At 42.7% G+C, this 23,353-nt stretch overlaps 1 protein-coding gene across 1 annotated transcript in view; it reads right to left on the reverse strand.

The window, feature by feature from the left end:
* The window catches only part of LOC135981026 (uncharacterized), a 65,246-nt gene that overhangs the window by 37,552 nt on the left and 4,341 nt on the right, over positions 1-23,353 (reverse strand). The window contains 7 exon segments of the mRNA XM_065582006.1: positions 9,030-10,181; positions 10,184-10,429; positions 10,742-11,041; positions 11,133-12,115; positions 13,477-13,631; positions 15,477-15,766; positions 17,114-17,324. Coding sequence (XP_065438078.1) covers positions 9,030-10,181; positions 10,184-10,429; positions 10,742-11,041; positions 11,133-12,115; positions 13,477-13,631; positions 15,477-15,766; positions 17,114-17,324 — 3,337 coding nt within the window.

Consider the following 23,353-nt stretch of genomic DNA (forward strand, 5'->3'; position numbering starts at 1 on the left):
ATTTCTCTATCCATATTTGTTTATCATTAATGCATATGAAGTTGTGAGAATTGTGTTGTATGGTTGTCACTAAAACATGCTGTAAGTTGGGGTATCAGCCAGATATTAGCTTCCCAGAGGCAACAGCAAGGAAAGTAACCAACACCCGTGCAGGGTTTCAAACAACCCATCAACAACCATTGTCCAGCAAGGGAGCTACAATTCAATGACTCACCTGCATGAGGCCACACCAGGGGAGTTGCTCAACCTTGCCTGGAGACTCAGCAATGCCCCCAGACATGCCTGGACTCAGCACATGGACTGAGGGTAGAAAACAGACATACTGGGCCTTTCTCCTGCCCCAACCTATGCTGCAAACAACAAAGACACTGAAAAGATGACTGAAGACTCCAACAGAGGAGATTGGCCCAGGTTTAAGGAACAAACCTGTATATTAAGGACTGCAATATCCAGTGGGGTGAGAAGAACTGCTTAATCTAGATGTTGCCCAGTCTAATAGAGTTGAGAGTTTAGACTGCATGCTTATATTTTATTTCTTTTGGTAACTACCTCTGAGTTTTTGCCTATCACTTAAAATCTACCTTTTATAGTCAATAAATTTGTTTTCCTGTTTATCTTTACCAGTGAGTTTGTATGAAGTGTGAGGCAAATCTGCTCAGGTTTTGCAAAGGCTGGTGTATATCCACTTTCTATTGATGAAGTGGTGAACCAATTAATAAATCTGCACTGCCCATCTTGAGCAGTGCAAGTCGGTATATTCCTGAGGTACAGTGTTGGGAGCTGGGGGGATTTGGCTCTGGTGCCTTTCTCTGTGTGATTCATCAATGGCTCTGGGAGCATTTATGTAATCTAGCTGGGTGTGGGGTCTCCACATGCGGTTGTGCTGATTGATAACAGTGCCTGGAGGGGTTTGCTGATGGTCACTAGCAAGGGATTGTGAGAGACATCCCAGGCTGGAGAGAGTTCAGGGGGCACAGAGGTCCCATGGTCCCAGGCTGCACCCAGGGGATCCTGTCACAAGGGATTGGAGAGGTTTAGGAGTCCACCGTTGCTTTTTTTTCACCTACTCTTTATCTAATTGACATTTGTACTAAATTAGAAATGTGTGTAGTTATTAAAACTCCAGATTGAAAGTGAAACCCTAAAAGCATCTCAATGCAAGAGGGCAAGGGGCTTATTGGTATCTGGAAGTAAGTTTCTGGCCTGACCAGTTCTGTGAACCCCAAGTGACTAATGTAACAACTTGTATCTAAAAGGTGTCTAGGAAGTTGTCAATAGAAAGCTAATAACATACTGATCGGTAATATTATTGTGTGGTGTATGTACAGAGGACAAACTCAAAATTACAAACATATTGGAAATTATGTTATCAAAGGGTGTCTGCTGGGCAGGGCTAAAGATCTTAGACAAAGGAATGTCACCTGGAAGGAAATCTTCAAGCTACATCAAGAGGGAATGCAAATACTAATTACATAGAAAATAAACAGGACCATCAAGACAGCAGTAGGAGGAGATTGCAGGAAACAGATCAATTTGCATTTTAGCAAACACCAGTGGGGGAAGAAACCAGCATGGAATTTCCTCTATCATCAGACTCCACGTTGCCTTCCTCACAGCTTGAACAAACTTAGTTTTGTGGGGAGGGGTAATCATTCAAAGAATCAATCTAAGATTCCCTGGATTATAAAGAGAAGGGCAAAGAACCCCAAGTGATCTTTCATCTAAGAAGACAAAGGAACCAAATATTTTGGACATTGTGGGAGATCCTGACCAGAAACATGGTCAGCCATCTTGCTGGATAGTAGACTGGTAAGGAAATTCCTTGAAAAAAGGCTATATAGCTTGTTTTGTTAAGTCTTAGACACTAGAAAGCGTTTTTCATTTTTATTTGCTTGTAATCATTTCTAACTCTATCCTTTGTACTTGAACTCACTTAAAATCTAATCTCATTTTGTTAATAAACTTGTTTTACATGTAATATAAACAGTGCTGTGTTTGATTTAAAGTGGATGAAAACTCCATTTAAAGTGCCAAGCTGTTGGGCATTGTATCCTGAAAGGAACAAACAAACTTTACTATCTCTCTGAATGGTCCAGGAGAGTGTTGGACATTTCAGAGGACAGCTTTTGGGACAATGCAGGACTAGGAGGTGCTGGGGTCATCTTGCCAGGTATAACCAGATTGCGGCTGGAGGATAACAAGCAGGCTGCTGGAATCAGAATTGCTGAGTCAGAGCTGGTTAACCCATAGTCACTCAGTGCATACTTGTATGCTGAGTGGTATTGTCCAGACAAGAGAACCACAGCAGCAGACCTTTTTTAGACACTTAGGGTTACAGACCAGGCAGTGACACAACCCCTTTCTAGCCTAAATTGCACCATAGAATGTGACAAGAAATATATCTACCCACTAGCCTATTGGTTAACCCAATCCAATGTGGCAATTTAGGACACTTGTGCACAAGCAAGAATGTTGCCAGTTTCCCTTTCTTCTTGATGTTTGTAACACCAATCATTAGGATCTGTCAAAACCCCAGCACTCATCAGCACAAGTAGAGGGCTGATGCCTGTTCTCCCACATGCACAAAAAATATACCACATCATCTCCATCCTCAGTCAGTGCTGGGACCTCTCAATATTTCATTATCCACAACTCTTCTTGGCATAAGGAGTTTTCACATTGACACTGTGCTCTAAAGCTTGACTTAAAGATCCATTTGCATAGAACCCCAAAGTAATTAGTAAAGGTTGTCCTGCAGAGTTTCATTCTATTGTTTGTTAGGTAAGAATTTAAAAAATATATATTTTTGCGTGTTGCGATTGCTTTGTTTTCTGTGAAATTACAAAAATAATTTGCCTTCAAAATGAGGATGGTGTACCTAGTGCTCAGAGAAGCTGGAAAATCCCAAGAGGTTTGCTGTTTTCCATTCAGGTAAAAAATAAAACGTTAAATGAAGTTTAAACTAACTGACAGTAAGCCAGGGTCAGACAAAGTGCATATCATTTCAAGGACAAAAGCCAGATGATTCTAGAAGACAGTAGCTCAGAGAGCAACTCGTTTTTATTGCAAAGCCTTTGAGTGTTGTTTTGTATTCTTTATAAGTTTTAATAAAGATGGTTCACTGGTGGGTACCTGGAGTAAACACATGCAGACATATCACTTTTCTTTCTTAAGAAGTGTCTGCAGTATACGGTGTTTAACATTTTTATGCCTTTGTGACTCTACATATCCTTGATTTCATCACTCCCTGGGTGCTGTAGCTTATTTTCCAAGTTAAACAAAGACATTGGCAGAGGAACTACAAAGTGTTCTAATCTCCTGACCCCCACACTGACAGTTCAATATATTTTAGAACAACTAAAGATATGGAAGTGGAATTATGACACAAGCAGCCACTTCAAAAGAATGTTTTATAAATTTATTGCTTTACTGTGTAGTGCAACTACTGTAGTTTTAAGAGAGCAAGGACATACATCTGGAAAATAAAATATAATGATTGTGGCTCACTGGAACTAAAAGATAAAAACATCTGTCACATACACTTGTACAGAAAATGTGAGATTATTGGTTTCTTAGGGGTTTATTAATTTGATATATTTCAATTCTGACTTGCTATGAGAGGAGGGTGATGGTGGGGAAATTGCCACATAGCTGATGACTTGCAATCATTTTGTAAAGTGTTCTGATCTTATTTTTCACCTGTATCTAAAATTCACCCACTTAACTAGAAAGAGGTGCTCTCCACTCAGCAAGCAGTCTCTTGCAGTGACTGTAAGAGCCCATAGTCAGGCTTCAAATGTCACCACATTGCCATCTTACTGTGAATGACTGAAATTTACTTCCCATTGTTACTGGTGCTGAAAATTGCTACTAAATTCCACAGTTCATAATGTATTGTCTAAAGTGAAAACATATCCAGGACTGAACTGACCTTTAAGAAAACTGCACTTTCAGCCTCAAAATACTGGACTATTGCAATATTTTATTTAAAAGGTTAGTTGGAAAAGGGTAAGAATTGTTGCTTGGAACATGTGTCTTCACATAATGCTGGGGTGTCAAAATATAAGAAAAAAATACCCATTGATTACTCAGCTAACCAGGAGGTGTTTGGGAAAAGTTGTGTAGATGAGAACAATTTTGTTAATCTGGTTGAGAAGGAAGCAGATAATTATTTCTAATATGTATTATTCGTGTTGAGGCCCAATCTGAAATCAGGGCACCATTCTGCTAGAGGCTTTACATACGAAGAGTTCCCTTAACAGGGCTTGTCTACACAGCAAGTTCCTGAGCTGTAGCAATGTGCTTGCAGGATGTTACCGGATGGCAAGCTGGTATAGATACGTAGACATGGCTTATATACACAAAACAGACAAAAGGTGGGAGAAGGAAAGGATTTGTGCACCCCTGCCCAGTTTTACGGATATGGAACTGAGGTACAAGGAGATTTAGTAACTTGCTCATGGTCAGACAAAGTCTATGACAAAGTCAAAAATTAAACCCAAGTCTCCTGAGGTCTATTCAAGTGTCCTGGCCACAGAATCATACTTCTCCTCTGCAATGGTTCATAAGGGGTTGATTACTTGTGTAGCTAGGATAGTTTGCACCAGACCTTCAGTTAACAGAAGGAGCAAGAAAAGAACCTGATAGCAGAGTTGCCAATCTTAGGAGCGCTGACCACAAACAGACTTTTCCCACATCCTTTATCAGAGGTAAGGATAAGTATTCAAGATATGATTAATCCTTTTTGAGGCTCAGAATGGAGAGGAATGCTTGCTGTAAGTGCTGGTTGGCTGTAGTACTAAGGGATCAGATTAAGGAGGATAACAACTTCTTTCAGAATGACAGATAAATATGAGACATCCACGGAAGACATGCATGACTGTTTTTAGACTTAGAAGAAGCGACAGAAGTAATGATCATATGTGTAAGCAGTAAGATGAGTGTGTTAGAAGCACAGCATTGGGAAAACAGAATGGCATAAAGACTAGTAACCATAAGGAGAGGTGAAAAAGGAGAGAAAGAAATACATTAATGGATTAATTAACTGTTCAATAAGTTTTGCATCCTACATGTCTCTTAAGGAGGCTGGCCAGAAAACAAGAATTCCCTTTTGAAAAAAAAAAAGTGAAATGTTGGCATTTGGATTTGTTCCTTATCAGCATAAAAATGAGATTTTTCAAAAACAGGGAGCCACATACCCTAAAATAGCCAATAGCCTTCTGGTTAGGACACTCACCTGGGATGTGGGAGACCTACATTCAGCTCTCTACTCTGAATCATTTGGAGTAAGGGCTTGGACCTGTTTCCCACATATCATGTGAGTGCCCTAACCATCAGGCTATTGACTCTCCTTCAGTGGTGCTTTCTGTCTCTCTCTGTCCCTTTGGTTTTAACCAGAAATTCTATCCTGGACCTGGGAATTTTTTCCTGACTAAAGATTATTCAAAACTAATACATTTCCATAAAAAGTCTCAGCTTTGATGAATCTGACAAAAATTTAGTTGAAAAATTAATGACTAGCTCTACTGTCTTGGAAGCTAAGTACTTAAGTAAAGTCCAATTATTCATGACTGAACACTGGTGACATTATAGCAGAATTTTTGGAAGCCATTTCGATCCCTCACTAATTTCACACACTCAGCAGCTAGCCTCCCAAAAATCTGCCATACACCATCTATCTCTTTGCTGGTAGTCTCCTACAACAATGACCCATCACTATTCTTTGCATGATATCTCTCTCAAAGTTATTTCCAGCTCTATGCCTGATGTGACCAAAGTACATATGTTTATGCCTGTTGATTTCCAAGAGTACAGTCTGCTTCTCTCCAATAATATTTCTAACATAAGTGTTTGTCCCCTTTTCTGTCTAGGATATATGCAAGAGTCTTTGCCAGCACCACATTTAAAGGCTTCAATTTTCTTTTTGTCAGCTGCATTAGTTGTCTAGAATTTGTATTCGTGAGTCATGGTGGGAAAAAAAAATAGCTTTTTACCAGTTGATCTTTTATACGTTTCAAGATACCATGTTTTTTCCACAGTTTTATAAGGGAGGCCATGGCTAAGTGTGCCATCCCTAATCTTGTTCTGATTTCTTCAGAGCAGCCTCCTTGGTTGGATATGTATGATCCTAGATAAGAAAATTACTTTACCACCTCTAGAGCTTGACCATTAATCACAATGTTTGCTTGCATCCTTTTATCATTGATCATGTCAACATACGCTCATCTATTAACTTGGAGCTAATAGAAGAGAAATAGAAGTAATAGAAGACTTTATTGTGTATTTTGTAGATATGAATTCCTTAGAAAATTCTGTATGAACAGAAGAGTGATAATTTTTTCAGGGTCAGCATTCATGAATATTACTAAGCTGCACTACATTCCTGGGGATTGATGATGTCATAAAAAATGCAGTTGATTAGCCTAAGTGCAATTTTCCACCTAATAATTACATATAATTTTTTCCTAGTCATTTACACCTGTTCAGAGTGGGTATTTCTCAAAGGCAAATGTCAATTTTGCTGAAAATTTTGAATTTCAACTTAGAAAATCATGAAATGTTCTGTTTCAGTTCCACAGTTAATCTCTGCTTTTGACTGAGCCACCACAGTGACTCATAGGAGTTGTATGCCAAGCTTCCTGACAGGACTACATCTCCCATGATGCATTTGTGGTCACAGGACTCCCATGATACACCAACGTGGCTCAAGTGGACAGGCACCATTGTGCATGATGGGAGTTGTAATCTGGCTGGGGAGTCTGTCACATAGCGGAGAATGGGGGCAATATTAAAATCAATAAGCCTCCTTCCATGCTAAAAGCTAAGAATGAGCATAAGTGTTGACAGGAGTGAACCCTTAATAATTCCTCTGTCTTCTAATGTAAAAAGCGTTCATATATTTGCAACCTGTTGTGTCTTCCAAACAGACATTTAGTCATCACTTATAAAAGCTATACATATGTATTAGTAGTTCTTGTAGGGCCTTAATCCACAACCATTACTCACATTATTCAGCATTTACTCATTAACCAATGTGAAGGTTGCACAATTGGGCACTATGTCTTTCCCAATCCCTCTCACTGCAAACATTTGTTTTGTTAATGTTGCTCTTTGCTTATACATATGATATGCTATGATTAGAATGCCACACTTGAACAAACCAATATAGTGACTGGGATTTAAAATGTCAGGATTCAAGGAAGAAGTAGCCAGGAAACAAAGCGGGGGGAAAAAGCGGGAGTGTTCAGCAGTATTGTTGAGGAATGAAATATATTCTGCTAGGATAAGTGGCATAAATACTTTGGCTGCCATTGGAGTGAGTTTAGATAGAAATGTGGATAATAAAAGTAGCCAGGTAATTCACTGATGTAGCAACAGATCTCTTGGGTAGTTAGAAATAGCAGATAAGCCAATATTCTTCAAGATAAGACAGGCCTGTAAGAACCTGGCTTGAATCTTTATCATGGGGATTTTAATTACCCTGATATTGATTTTGATAACAACTATGCAAAAAAAAGGGAAAGAGGTTCTTCTAGAAGGAGTGTAGAATTGCTTTTTTTTAAACACAAAGTTTGCTAAACAGCCTGCATAGTTAGAAGCAATTCTATATCTAGTCCAATGATTTGAGATAAGTATAATAAATAAGGTTGATGATAAGGAGCATGCAGTATCCAGTGAATAAAAAATCATTAGGTTTGAAATACTGCTGAGGTTTTGTACCAGAGAAATAAGCATAAAATGTTTGATTTCAGAAAAGCTGACTTTGAAACACTCAGAGGAATTTTGACAGCTTCCCATTTCTGGAATCTTTCCCTGCTGCAGGGAAGGGATCCAGCAACAGGGAGCTGCCGGAGCCTTTCCCCACTGCCAGAGCCTTTCCCTGTTCTGGAGCCTTTCCCTGCAGTGGGGAAAAGGTCCAGCAGTGGGAGCTGGCAGAGTCTTTCTCTGCTGCCTCTCCCCAACAGAAACTTTCCTACTGCTAGAGTCTTTTCCTGCTGCAGGAAAAAGATCCATCAGCAGGACACGATGCTGCTAAACATAGCAGAGGAGAGGCATGGCATGGACAAGTATGGAGCTATGTAGGGCACGTACTTGTGTACATACTCAGACTCTTTAGGCATGTCTATACTCACCTAAGCCATGCTTCATGGTCTACACTGCTATTTATAGCTGTGTTAGGGGGGCTATGTGAGTATGTACACTATACACCACCCAAACAAGTGTGCAGCGTAGACGTACCCTAAAAGTAATTGGTCCAAATCTGTTCTTAAGTATGACAGTGCAATACTGCTGAAGTTAAAGTCCTTGCTGAGCTAAAGCAGCCCTCATCTGAAACATGGGATTTTACCAGTGTAAACGAGGACAGACTTTGGCTGCAGAAACGTGTCCAAGTCAGAAAAAATAAGGATACATAGCTTTAAGGTGCTTGACTGGCTTATTCTTGCTCACATGCTCAGGGTCTAAACTGATCACCATACGTGGGGTCAGGAAGGCAAGGAACCCTGGTGGGCCAGTCTTATCTCAAAAGGGAAAATACTATCAAGCGTGCAAGAACTCTAACCAAGAATCACCCTCTCCTAAAACCTCACAACTTCCTTAGTGCCAGAATACACCAAGACCTGACTGAGCTAAACTGATATGCTTCACATGGTGATCCCTGAGCAAATGAGAGCCAGAACCAAAATGCAAAATGAGAGCCAGAACCAAAATGCTCCACACAAGATGGGATCACATACCTCGATGGGCACACATAAGTTCCACAGAGGTGCCCCTCTGGCTAGAAGTGCTTCATCTCTGACATGATGATGTTCGTCCATCGTTATCGATGAAGACCTCAACAACTCATTTTTTCGATGACCGGGCTCTGTGAGTCCGAAGATGACTGATCAGTCCGATTCGGGCATGGAACGTCCTGTCACACGTCGGGCAGACATGTAATGGCACTGTCGATGATGTACGAGCAGCTCTCGACTTGCGCAGCTCACGCTTTTTTTCAGCCTCAGCAATACACCTTGCCTCAGAGGTATTACTGCCTGTGTGAATGAGGCTGTGCCATGCTGGACGGTTCAGTGCGAAGGTTTCCCATGTGGCAGTGTTGATCTCGAAGAACTTCAAAGAGGTCTTCAGTGTGTCCTTGAACCGCTTCTTTTGTCCTCCATGGGAGCGCTTTCCCTGAGTGAATTCTCCATAGAAGAACTGTTTAGGAATGCGTTCATCTGACATTCTCACGACATGTCCGGCCCACCTGGTCTGGGCTCTCATCAGCAATGTGTGAACTGACGGCAGACTGGCTCTAGTAAGGACATCAGTATCGGGCACTTTGTCCTGCCATCTGATTTTTAGAAGCTTTCGCAGACAGGAAATGTGGAAGTGATTGAGCCTTCGTGCATGACTCCAATAGACAGTCCACGTCTCGCAGGCATACAGCAGAGTTGGAAGCTCCACTGCTCGGTAGACCTTCAGCTTTGTTGGTAGGCTGATCCCTCGACGTTCCCAAATGTTGGAGCACAATCGGCCAAATGCAGAGGTGGCTTTAGCAATTCTGCAGTTTACTTCATCATCGATTGACGCTGCTCAGGAAAGGGTACTGCCCAGGTACGTGAAATGGTCCACTGTCTGAAGTCTCTGTCCATTTACAGTGATGGACGGTTCTGAGTAAAGAACGTGGGGAGCTGGCTGGTGCATGACCTCAGTCTTCTTGATGTTAATGGTGAGACCGAAGTTGTTGCATGCAGTTGAAAACTTGTCCATACTGGCTTGCATTTCTGGCTCTGTACTAGCATTCAGAGCACAATCATCGGCAAAGAGAAAGTCTCGAAGTACATTTTCCTTCACCTTGGTGATGGCACGCAGTCGCCTCAGATTGAATAGTTTCCCGTCAGTTCTATACTTCAGGCCTACTCCTTCAGTGCAGTGTTGAAAGGCATCAGTCAGAGTGGCAGAGAATATCATGCTGAACAAAGTGGGTGCTAAAACGCACCCTTGCTTGATGCCGTTGGTGACTGGGAAGGCCTCAGATATTTCACCATCATCCAGGACACGAGCCATCATACCATGATGAAATTGACGTACCATTCGTATAAATCTATCTGGACAGCCAAATTTCGACATGATCCTCCACAGGCCCATGCGACTGACAGAATCAAATGCTTTCGTGAGGTCCACAAAAATTGTGTAGAGTTCTGCTCTTGACATTTCTCCTGTAGCTGACGCACAGCGAAGATCATGTCAATAGTCCCACGTCCCTTGCAGAAGCCACACTGTGATTCTGGCAGTAAGCCCTTCTCCAGGTGAGTGATCAATCGGTTCAATAGAACCCGTGCAAGAACTTTCCCCACTGTAGAAAGCAGTGAGATTCCACGGTGATTGTCACATACCTGGCGATTGCCCTTCCTCTTATAGAAGTGCAAAATGGACGCGTCTCTAAATTCTTGTGGAATGGTTCCCTGCTTCCAGAAGGACTGAAACAGCTCAGTGAGTTTCCGTAGCAGCACGGGTCCACCAACTTTGTACACCTCTGCTGGTATGGCATCTGACCCTGGGGCTTTGCCACTTGAAAGCTGATTGATAGCTTTCTTCACTTCGTCCTCTTCTGGTGAAGCATCCATGGAGTCATTGACTGCAACCTGGGGCATCTTGTCAATGGCCTCATCATTGATGACTGAGGGGCAATTGAGAATTGCTTCAAAGTGTTCAGCCCATCTCTGGAGAATCTGCGTCTTCTCTGTAAGAAGCACAGTACCATCAGAGTTCAGGAGGGGAAAGCTCCCAGAAGACTGTGGACCATAGAGTGTGTTGAGGACTTCATAAAGCTGCTTATAGTCGTTCCTGTCCACATATGCCTGTATTTCATCTGCTTTGGTGCTCAGCCACAAGTCCTGCATTTTGCGCAATCGGTTCTGTACTTGTTCTGCGAGCGTTGATAAAGGCGGTCTTCTTTGCCGCTGAGGATGGATCATTTTGATATGCACGATGCAGGCAGTGCTTCTCAGCAAGTAAGGCCTGGATTTCTGCATCATTTTCGTCAAACCAGTCTTGCCGCCTGCATGTGGAGGGCCCCAATACCTTCGATGCAGCTGTATGGACAGTGTTGCGGAATCGCTCCCAGTCTTTCTCAGCGTCATCATCAATACGAAGATCAGCAAGCTCATTCTCTAGGTCTTCCGCTAGATTTTCAGTGATGCAGCTGTTCTTCAGCTTCGACACATTGATCCTTTTGAGAGCCTTACAGCCTTGTGGCCGTCTCTTCAGCATGATACAGAGCTTCATTTTGGATACTATGAGCCTATGATCCGTCCAACAGTCAGCGCCACACATAGCTTTTGTAACCCTGACATCTTGTCTGTCCCTTCTCCTGATGATGACATAATCAATCAAATGCCAGTGCTTGGAACGGGGATGCATCCACGAAGTCCTGTTACGGGTAGGAAGGCGGAAGACCGTATTGCTGATCAGAAGGTCATGTGCTGCACAAGTTTTCAGCAGTAACAGGCCATTGCTGTTACACTTTCCCACTCCATTTTTCCCAATGACTCCTTCCCAGGCTGCGGCATCGCATCCGATTCTTGCGTTAAAATCGCCAAGCAGAATCAGATTATCTGTGTGGTGCACTGACGATAGCAGAGTATCTAGTTCTTCGTAGAATTTATCCTTCACATCCTCTGGGTTGGTCATTGTAGGAGCATATGCGCTGATCAAAGTAGCTTGTTTTCCTTTTTGAAGCAGAAGCTGCATTGTCATGAGCCGGTCATTCATACTCTTGGGGGAACTGGCAAGTTTCCAAACAAGATGATTCTTGATGGTGAAGCCAACTCCAGATTCGCGACGCTCATCACTGCTGCGGCCACTCCAGAAGAATGTATAGCAACCGCCTGACTCGGACAGCTGTTCGGACAGCTGTCCTTCATTAGCAAGGCGAGTTTCGCTAAGGGCTGCAATGTCAATGTTGTAGCGTGCGAGCTCTCTAGCGACAAGTGCTGTTCTTCTCTCCGGTCTGTCTGCCGTGATGTTGTCCAGTAACGTGCGCACATTCCATGTGCCAATAGTGATCGGTGTCACTCTAAGTTTTTTGTTTTTGTTCAACCACTTTTGTGGGATCCCCGCCAGCCGCGGTGTCCTGGTCAGGGTAAGGTGAAGCAGGCAATGTTTAGGGCACCTTTTCTAGCCCCCTCCTCATTCTACGGAGGTGAGCAGTGCAATCCTGAATAGGACTGCTCAGTCACTCAAGAAGATGCCGAGTTCCACTGCTGCTTCGGTCAGTGAGGAACGACCATTATGCCTGAGCCGCCTATGTGCAGGTCCGCGGCTACAGCTCCCAGTGTATCCACACCTGCTGCTTCGTCGCTCGCCCATCGCCACAGGACTTGATATGATGTAATATGATATGATATGATGTCAAGACTTGCGCGTGAATTGGATTAAAGTGAGGGAGAGTTGCGCGACTTCAGCCTCACTCTCTCTTCCCAGTTCCTATCTGTATCCAGTGGCAGGACAGAAGTCGAGATGGCTGGAGATAGGGCATGGCGCAGTGGATGACCAGGACGCCTACGTGTCTTGTCATGCTCTTAAGGGTTCCACAATGTTTGCTGTCACCACCTTCCTGACCATTGAACCAGGTTGAACCAGGTTGCCTCAGTCAGCTGGATCCAGCCTTCGCATGCAATGGGTAGACAGGCCCTAACTCACTGAGAGTCTCATACTCATCGGCTACCCTCACCTGGTTTAGCCTGCCAGTCGAGACGGTCTCCAGGGTGTGGCCGCTGTCGCATGCTGACAGCTACTTGGAGCACAGGTGAGAGCTGGGTGTCAAGTGGGGACCAAAGTGGATGAACTACTCCTAGGAGTACGACTGCTCCCCCATCAGAGGTACTACCCCTCCCTGACAACCCCATGCACCCCATGACATGACACTCCATTGGCAGGCCATTTTCACCACCTTAAGACTTTCTACATGGTTTCCATTTCTTCTGCTGACCCCATCTATGAGCCAAACTCCAGGATTACATAAAATCTTGTGACCCATGTGCACTCTAAGCCCCTCAGCGCTCTAGTACCCCTTGAGAACTGACTTAGACTCTGGACCTCAATCACCTTGGATTTCATACTGGATTTCCCAAACTCTGACAGCCACACAGCGGTCTTGACCATTGTAGACCAACTGACCAAAATGGTGCACTTCATTCCTTGTGACTAAACAATGGCTCAACTCCTGGTCATACATGTTATCCACCTTCATGGGCTTCTGGTCTGTATCATGTAGGACTGAAGCCAACGTTTGTTTCACACTTTTGGTGAGAAATGCTCCAGATACTGGAGGTTCACATTTTAACCTCCTCCACATACCACCCCCAGACAGATGAGCAGACAAAATGGGTGAAGCAAGTGCTAGAGCAATACCAAAACTGTTTTGTCAACTACCACCAAGGTAAATGGTTCTCCCTCCTACCTTATGCCAAATTCTCATACAACAATGCTAACCATGCCTCCACAGGACAGTTTTTTAAATGCAAATTACAGGTTTCATCCTTGCTTTCACCTGGCCTTGCCAGCAATCTTTCCAAATCCAACAGCAACCAAGTGGATCCACCAAATTCATCATAGCACTTCTGTTCATCACATCTCAACAAGACATACTGGAATTGGAACACATACAAAGGGCAACAAAAATGATTAAGGGTATGGAACAGCTTCTGTATGAGGAGAGATTGAAAAGACTCGGGCTGTTCAGCTAAGAAAGTGACAACTAAGTGGAGGTATGATAGAGGTCTATACAATCATGACTGGTGTGCAGAAAGAAAATAAGGAAGTGTTATTTACTCCTTCTCATAATGAAAGAACCAGGGGGCACCCACTGACATTAATATGCAGCAGGTTTAAAAGAAACAAAAGGAAGTACTTCTTCACACAATACGCTATGTGGAAATATTTGCTAAGGAATGTTGTGAAGGTCAAAACTATAACAGGGTCCTAAAAATACTTATATTATTTCATGGAGGATGGTTCCATCAATGGCTATTAGCACAGATGGCCAGGAATGCAACCCCATAGTCCGGGTGTCCCTAGCCTCTGACTGCCAGAAGCTGGGAGTGAATGACGGGGGATGCATCGCTCAACGATTGCCTGTTCTTTTCATTCCATCTGCAAACACCTGGCACTGGCCATTGTTGTAAGAAGGATACTGGGCTATATGCACCATTAGTCTGACCCAGTAGGGGCCATTCTTATATTCTTATGTCTCCAACCCCAGATGGATTCTGACCCTGACACTTGTCTCCTGATTCCAGCTTGGTAACTATCTCTGGTCTCCAACTCCAGACTGATTCTTGCCTCCTGCTTCCAGCTTGGTATTATTTCTGGTTTCTGATCCTGGACTGTTTTGACCCCCGGCGTATCGCTCCTGACTCTAGTGACTCTAGTGAATCCTGCTTGCTGATTATTTACTGATTACTGGCCATCCTTCATCTGTGGACAGCAGCCCAGCAGTGACACCTAGGCCAGACTGCCTATGGCCTGGTCCTTTACACTGGGGTTCTCTCCTCAGTGTCTCCTTCTGGTTCCCTCATTTTCAACCTTTGACTTCACTCCTGTTCATGTTTCTCCTCCCTCCCCCCCTCCCCCCCATTAGTTTCTCCATGTACTCTCTTGTGGCCTGTGCTTATCAGTTTCTCTTCTTAGTTGAAGTGAGCAGGCCTAGATCTGTAAATAGTACAGCTTTCTTAAGCTATTGCCTCATAGCTATTCCAACCCAGGAGCATATTAGAGACCAGACATTCATAATCCTAGTCCCTCACTTCCTTGTTCTGGAAGAGGATTCAGTTACTGTGTCTTTTCACAGAACAATTTACTACTGTTCTGCACATAGCTAGTTACCCTGGCCACATCTTCTAGCACTTCCAGCATGTCTCTGACTTGCTCACTTGTTTGCAGAAGAGAATGGAAGATATGCAGGGTGAGTCCTTGACCAAATGGTGCCCTAGGCAAGGAGCGTCTTCAGCGCCTCGCTCCTCCATTTGTTAAACTTTTGAATATCTTATTTTTATTGCATTTCTACTCCATTTCATGACTTTGATGCATAGTTTGCATGCATGATTTATCCCTGTCATATAAGATAAGATAAATTTGCCTGCTAGGGTTTGTAAATCTGTATTTATTCATGCCATATGTAAGCAAATGATAAAATCTGGCTCCTCTAAGCCTATAGAAACATTTTAATTTTACGAATAACTGAAACATATTAACATTAATAAATTTAACTGTGCACCAACATTGGGTGGACCAGTATTAAATAGTGTTACAGTAGGTGAACTCTTTAGAATGTTAACCCTAGTCCTTTAGTTCAAAAGGTCACTTTTCTTGCATTTGAAGTCAGTGATCTGGCTTTGCACCTCGTGTCAGATTCTCGCCTCAGCTTTACTCGACTGCACCAGTTCCATCAAGGCATCATAAACCTCACCCACTTGGTACCTCACTGGCCTTACTCTATCAATGTGGCTCTCCCAGCAAGTGTCACTTAGCAGCTTCACAGTCAGATTTGTAACATTGTCTGTGAGGATCTTCCACCTGATAGTTGATGCTGAAAACAGGATGTATATCCTTTGCAGTACTCCAAAGGGAGATACTGAATCTAAAGAAGATGACGCTGCATCTGACACTGCCAGGCTGAGGGAATGGCAGTCATAAGGCATGAAGAAAGCTCTTGGATTCAGCTCCAGGATTCTTGTCTGGATGCCACTGTTTCTTCCCTTCGTGTTCACGTCGCTGTCATAGCCTTGGCTGAAGCTTTATTTTATTCTAATTCAAAACATCCATAAACAGTTCTGTTAGGCCTTTTCCAGTAGAGACATCCACAGACAGGAAACAGGCAAAGTGTTCCTTTACTTGGATACAGCCATCCTCATTGTGAACAAATCTTACTGTAAATGACATCTTTTCACTGTGACTAATGTCGGGAGTGTTGTCCATTACTATGGCTTAGTAGTTCACTCTGCCAAGCTCCATCAGTATGTTATCAAGCACCTTCCTTGCCATAAGGTCAATCAATTTGAATTGTTTTACTGCAGTAATGGTCCATAGCTTCTTTATGAACTACTTGACATAGGTGGTCACACATGACATCATATTTCCCAGGGAGCTCTACCAAACCAAGGAAATTACCATTATGATCAGTGAATAACTTATCCGACGAGCCACGGAAAGCCAAATTATTGTTTTCAAGGAAGAGGATAATTGAGATCAGATGCTTGAGCATGTTCCTCCAATGCTGGTTTTCTACAATAATAATAATACGCTGGTTTTCTGCGTCTATACATTTACTCAGCTTGAGTCTGGAATTGACCTCCATCCATTTGGAGTAGGCCATAAAATGACTGGGTGACTTTTCATGTTGCTTCAGAGAATCAGCTAAGTTATGCCAGTAATTGTACCTGGAAAGAACAAGCAACAATTTGGCATTCTTGTAAAATATATTGCAACAAAAACAGAACACTTTGTCAGCTGATTTCGAGTAAACTAGCCAACATCGATTCAGTTTCTCACCATTTTTGAGCACTCTTTTGCGGCAATGAAAAGGATTAGGGGACAGGGGCACATGACTTACGAGGAGAGGCTGAGGAAATGGGTTATTTAGTCTGCAGAAGAGAAGAATTAGGGGGGATTTGATAGCAGCTTTCAACTACCTGAAGGGGGATTCCAAAAAGGATGGAGCCAGGCTGTTCTCTGTGGTGGCAGATGACAGAACAAGAAGCAATGGTCTCAAGTTGCAGTGCGGGAGGTCTAGGTTGAATATCAGGAAACACTATTTCACTAGGAGGGTGGTGAAGCACTGGAATGGGTTTCCTAGGGAGGTGGTGGAATCCCCATCCTTAGAGGCTTTTAAGCTTGACAAAGCCCTGGCTGGGATGATTTAGTTGGTGTTGGTCCTGCTTTGAGCAGGGGATTGGACTAGATTACCTCGTGAGGTCTCTTCCAACCCTAATATTCTATGAGTCTATGATTTACTGGAATGCTCATTTGTCCGGCCCATTCAAAATTGTATGATCAATATCAGAAGAGTTTAGAATCACTGGACATAAAGCAGTATCAGATGTACTGATTTGTGGTGTGCAATTTTTCTCACAGCTGTTTCTGTCATCATGCGAGGCTGATTCTTCTTTATCATGTCTCTCCTTTTTGTGTAAACCAGATTTTTCTTTGTCATTACTCTTCTTGTCATGTAAGCCACATTCTTCTTTATCATCAGTCTTCTTTATGTTCCTAGGAAAACTGGATGATTCTCCATCACTTTCCTCACATTTCCATTCCTTATCTTCAGGTAAATCTGCTAATTCCTTGGTAATTGGACTTCCATCATTTACGCTTCATTCCTCAATTTCTCCTGCACTAGGACAATCACTATTGCCTAAAGCCCAATTTATGTTGTTCTGTTCCAGATATTTTCCCATCACATTTGCCCCTAGTTGCAAACTAGATTGCATTTGGGCTTTTCACTTCCTATACTGAGCTTCTGAAGGCTTCTTTGTGGGCATCTTTTATTTTCTATGGGGGAGAACAGATATTATTAGAGAGAGCAAAAGTCTATATTCCGCAGTCTTAGAAAGTCATCAAACAGTACATGTTAAGCATGGCAAAAGAAGTAACAAGCTTTCTTTTATATTGTTGCATAGGTAGATAGATATCTCTGGCATCTAATTAAATATATCCTTTATTAGTCACTTACACTCTTCATGTCTTAAAACACAAGTACACTTTCACAATTACACAATAAAATAAGGTTCACAATATCACAGCTGGGCTCTCACTTCACTTCAGTTCATGACTGACTGACTGGTAATGCCCCCCTCCTTATATACCCACCAGGGTCTGGCTTACAACATTCTGGGAGGTTCGAGGAAAATATAGTTCTCTGAAAGACTGGAAGGTTCCATGAAATTCTATAAAGGTCCAGAACATTCTAGTTTAGGTTAGTGAAAAATGAACCCATATACAGAATACCTGAAACATTTTACTTCACATATTCTATTTTCCCTTTTGTCACTAACAACAAAAACAGCACCCCAAGTCCAGTGCCCCCCAAGCCCTGCACCCCAGGCAGTCCAAGTCGACTGCTCCTAAATCCAGCCCTTCAGACAAATAACCTGATCTCTTCTCCTTATGCTCACAGTTACAGACATTTCTCCCCTGCACAGGAGAGTAAGGCTGTGACATTCTAGCCCTAAATTCAATTGTAAAGGTCTGAAACTTTTGTTTCAGTGTGGTTGGGTGGACATTTCAATTCAGGGTTTAGGATTAGGCCCATCTCTAATTTCAGTATTTCTCTCCTAATTCTCGTAGCCTTCAAAAATAATGATTTAGACTTGGGGATCAAGTATCCACTGATGGAAGTCTGCCTGGCTTGATAGTTGTAGTGGTGCAAGACACTTCAACCAGAGAGAAGGTACAGTGCATTCAAAGGTGCGAGTGAAGGCATGGCTGGAGAGACTGAGGGATGTGTCAGTAAAGAGCATCCTATTAGTACCCCTTACCTGTGGTCCTCTTATAGAATCTAAGATGTAATTGAAGTATGGTCCAACTCATTATCAACGCTATGGGACAACAGTAATGAAAACACATTGTCTGCCATTCTAAAGCAATTGGGAAGTGAAACTGGCCATCCATTTAACAACAAGTTGTAAAACTGAAAATGACTAATGTGCTTACAGTGATATGTATTCATACAACTACTTCTTCTTAGCGTATGTGCAATGTGCCTTGGGAGTCACATGACCAGGATTCATCACCAAATTTGGTCCACTAGTTGAATCATTAACTTCTCTGGCCCAGGGCGGGTACTGACAGGGAGTGTGATGTGAATGCTGATCCCTGTCCCCCATTCATATAACTGGTGCTGCTAAAAAACAGCAGATTCTACTTCCCGGAAGAGCAGCTTTTGGAATGTGAGATGCACATACCTAGGTTTATAAAAAATCATTCTGTTTAACCACTGTGTCAAGTAAACTTTCCTGCTTCTGTTCAATGTCAAATACTTTACGCCTTCTCTCACCTTTGCCTGACTTAAAACAAGTAGCCTTTCTAAAACATTCATAAACTCTGAAAATATCATAGGAGGAAAATAATTGTACTGTCCAAACCAGATTCCTGTTTTAAAGTGTTAGAATGGGGACAGGTTATATAGAGAGACAGCTGAAAGGAAATGCATTTGTAATGCTAAAAGATGACAATTCTAAATTAAAATATTGTAAAAACCCTTCCTGTGTGCTAAAAGCTTGCATTAAATATATCATGATTTTAACATTGAATCTTCCAAAGTCTCATAAAAACTTACAGGCTTTCACATTTCTCACTCTTGAGAAAACTCATTTGCATATTTCCATTTGTCACCTTTTCACTCTTGAGGCCTGGCGCTAGTTTCTTTCTTATTTGTGTAAATATTGCAACACTCCCAATTAATAGTGAAAGAGCAACAGCTTAGTCCAAACTAATACTATTTGTCACGAGTCTTGATATTTAAAGTATCTTAGGACACTGAGCTCCTCAAACACAATGATATTTACAATATAAAGCTTATTCACAAGCAAACTCAAAGAGAAGTCCATAGAGAGCTTTTATCTGAAAAAATAAGATTTTAACCCTGCCGTTTGTATTCCTACTGTAATCTCAGCTTTGTTGTCTCTTTTCTACAAGTCCTCTGCGAACACCAAGCATCTCTCATTCCCTCTTTCCAACTCATTCAGCCACTCTTCCATTTGGTTTTATGTCAATCAGTGGCATGGCTTCAAGTGCCGCAGTTTCAAAGAATGATATAAATTAGAGAAGAGGAAGACCCAACTAGGCTGCCTGTCCCAGTTCCCTGCTAGTGCAAGATTTTTTCCCTACAGCACATTCTAGAGTGTGTTGTCCAGTCTAGTTTAAATGACTCAAGTGATGGAGCTCCCAGCACTTCCCTAGGGAAGTGATTCCACAAGCTAATAAGTTTTGCTGTTAGGAAATCTTCTTTTGAATGATTTCTTCCATTACTTCTCTGTTACCAACAAAAACACATCTGGGAAACTCATTTTGACTAATAGAACACATGGTTTGAGGCTACACTGTAGAGAGGTATCCCTGAATGGATTGCCTGGCTAAGGGAAGCTCTGATGCATGGTGCTTGGTATCCCTGTGTTGCAAGCCACATGGGGGATGACCGAGCTTAGCCCTGACAGAATGAGATGCAAAGCACCTGCTGGTGGATTTGTTAATGAAGGTTGATCAGAGAGAATCAAGGACAGGGAAAAGAAATTGTGTTGGGGAAATGGAGAAGGGAGAAAAGAATAACAACAGAAAAAGAGGAGAGTGGAAGAAATGTGGGTGGGGGAGGAAAGATTCTGTATTGATATCAAGATTGATGAAAGAGTTGCGTAACTGCTACTATCTAATCAATAACATGTTCAATCATGTGGGAAGTAAAATTCCATGTGGTTGAATAAGTTATTGATGTGGAAGTTTATTTATGTAGCTTTATTCGAGATTTCACAAAACAAGCTTTAACAGAGTGATTAAGGTGCCTGGAGAAAGTTCTTATCTGTAGCATCTGCTGCGACTTCTGTTTTAGAATGTAGCATTTTTGGCCATCTACATTTGAAATATTGTTAGCCAGAACTATGCTTAAATAGTACTGCTGCTGATTAGGTCTTCCCATAGACTGGTGATCAGAGTCTAAATGAAAGCCAGTTGTCTGAGGCTTATTCAGATACATATGTGAGGCCATCACTGATAAACACAGGTTAGTAGTTTGAGGGTATGGCTGGACCCAAGGCTGATAAATCCAAGGTCAGGTAGTGTCTGGGTCCAAGAGTATATTTTTCTATCTTCACTTGTAACCAATTTTTCAGATGCAGCACCTGATACAGTAACCCATGCTTTTGTCACTTCAAGAATACATAACGAAATTGAACTCTGTATGGGGCTACCGGTTGAGACAATCTGGAAACTGAAATGGGTTCAGAGTTCTGTGGCTGATTTAGGATCAGTTGGGGAAAACAACCTATCTAGTTTTAAGATAGAGCTTGAGAAATTTATGAATGGAATTATATGACATGGTTATATATATGGAGATATACCTATCTCATAGAACTGGAAGGGACCCTGAAAGGTCATCGAGTCCAGCCCCCTGCCTTCACTAGCAGGACCAAGGTTCCTTGCAATAGCAATGCTCCAGGAGGTCTCTTCCTGGTCTATTGACCAATAAGTGGAGCCACCTGCTAAGAGTGTGCTAACAAAAAAGAACCATATTGCCTTTTAGTTCCTGGTTGGAATTCAAGGTGCTGTTTCTGACCATTAAAGGCCTTAATAGTTTGGCCACCATCATATAGCAATCCCCTAAACAAATAATCAGTGAGGATCAGGGCCAGCTTCAAGTTTTTTGCCGCCCCAAGCAAAAAAAATCTCCTGCACCCCCCGGCCCCGCCCCAACTCCGCCTCTTCCATGCCCCATTCCAACCCCTTCCCCAAATCCCCGGCCCCGCCTCCTCCCCCAGGTACGCCGCATTTCCCTTCCTACCCCTCCCTCCCAGACTTACCTGGGAGGGAGGGGGGAGAAGCGGATCGGCGGTGGCGCGCTCAGGGGAGCAGTCGGAGTGGAGGTGAGCTGCGGTGGTGGGGGGCGTTTCCTCTGCCCCCCCACCAGGGTTACTTCCTGCGGCCCTTCCTGCACCCCCCACCGCTGCAGCTCACCTCCACTCAGGGCCGGATCCCGGCTTTTGGCACCCCAAGCTACAGGAGCCTAGGCGTGCCTTACCTGTTTATCCGCTAAGCCCCTGCAACTAAGGGCCTGAGCTTTAACTGTGTTTGCCCCGCCCTGATCCAGGGTCTGGGTTCTTTAACTGTTTGCCCGCCCAGCCCCCGCACCTACAGGCCTGGGCTAGAACTGTGTGGGCCCCGCCCTGATCCAGGGTCTGGGCTCCCTAGCTAGCTGTCGGTTTTGCTCAGTCCCTGCACCGGAGGGCCGGAGCTGCTGAAATAACTGACTATTTACCCCAACAGTAGTGAGTCGGTGTGGCTCCCCTCCCGCCGGAAGGGTCGAGCCCCGGCCAGGACCTATTACATATGGATATAACAAAGGCCAGAATCCTCGACCTCTTTTCCCAATATGGTCACCCTTAATCTCTGTGCAGCATCACTTCTAATCTAATTACAGACAAAGAATTAATGACTCCTTACCCTCGGGGAATCACTTTTTCCCCATTCTTTAGTTGTTTTATTGTTCTGTAGAATAGATGATTTGCCATGTTTATCATTTCAGAAATTTAGAAACATGTTAACACAATCCTACTGTTCTCAAACTGGAATGCACCTGATGAAGCAGGATAATACAATATACTTTGGGAGATACAGTGAGGCTATGTCTACGCTACAAACCTCATGTGACTGCAGCACATGCCTAACCCATACTGCCATGACTTCACTAACTAGCTAGATCAACCTATCTTGGATGTATCTTAACACTGCAGTCACACTTCTGATTGCAGTGTAGATATACCATGAAAGGCACAGAGGTAGGCTGGGCGTGTAAATTCATGTATATCCTGCCCCTTTTGGCAGGTATTCTGTAGTTCAGTGGGCCAGCTTACCTGTATTATATTCATTGCTTTGTTATTTTGCTTTATTATATTTAGTAGTAATGTAAGGAACCTACAGGCTGTTATCCTGTAAGATTTGGCTTTAGTAGATAGTGTGAGGTTTGAGGTCTATAACCTTTGGCATAGCTAAACTTAAGTAACTCATAAGTTATAGGGAACTGAAAGTGGCATGCCAGAGAGGGAATTTTGTCCAAAATACTATCAGCCACCCACAAAACATAGCTGACACTAGTATCCATAAAGTTCTGGACAAAACATCTGCCCGCAAAGATACCATGACAGCAAATTAAAGTGTATGCTACTAGGGTAACATCATACATATACTAACCTATAAAAAATTGACACCTTAAGGGAAGGAAATACAATAAGGACCTCTATTAAATATGCATTGGACATGGCAGCATCAGCGTAACCAACTATAAAAGTAACATCCTAAGGGCAGCAGATAGGCTGGAGAGATGTAAATCTTGGGAGGGGCCAGAATGATGGCCACCGGAAAAGATGAGGATGACGACGGTGATAAAAAAAATAATGGTTAACATTTCAGGGTGTAAGTATGGCAGTCCAAATGTACTTTCTGTATTATCTCTATTTGCTTTGTTGTGTTTAAGTGTATGTGTAACTTTGCTAAATTATTAATAAATTAATAAATGTGTATATATATATATATATATATAAAGAGTTCCTATAGTGTAAGTGTTGCACCTGTGCACATCGGCGTTCCCAAATTATATAATAATTAC

This window comes from Chrysemys picta, chromosome 1 (assembly GCF_011386835.1).
Source record: "Chrysemys picta bellii isolate R12L10 chromosome 1, ASM1138683v2, whole genome shotgun sequence".
NCBI classification, from domain to species: Eukaryota; Metazoa; Chordata; order Testudines; family Emydidae; genus Chrysemys; species Chrysemys picta.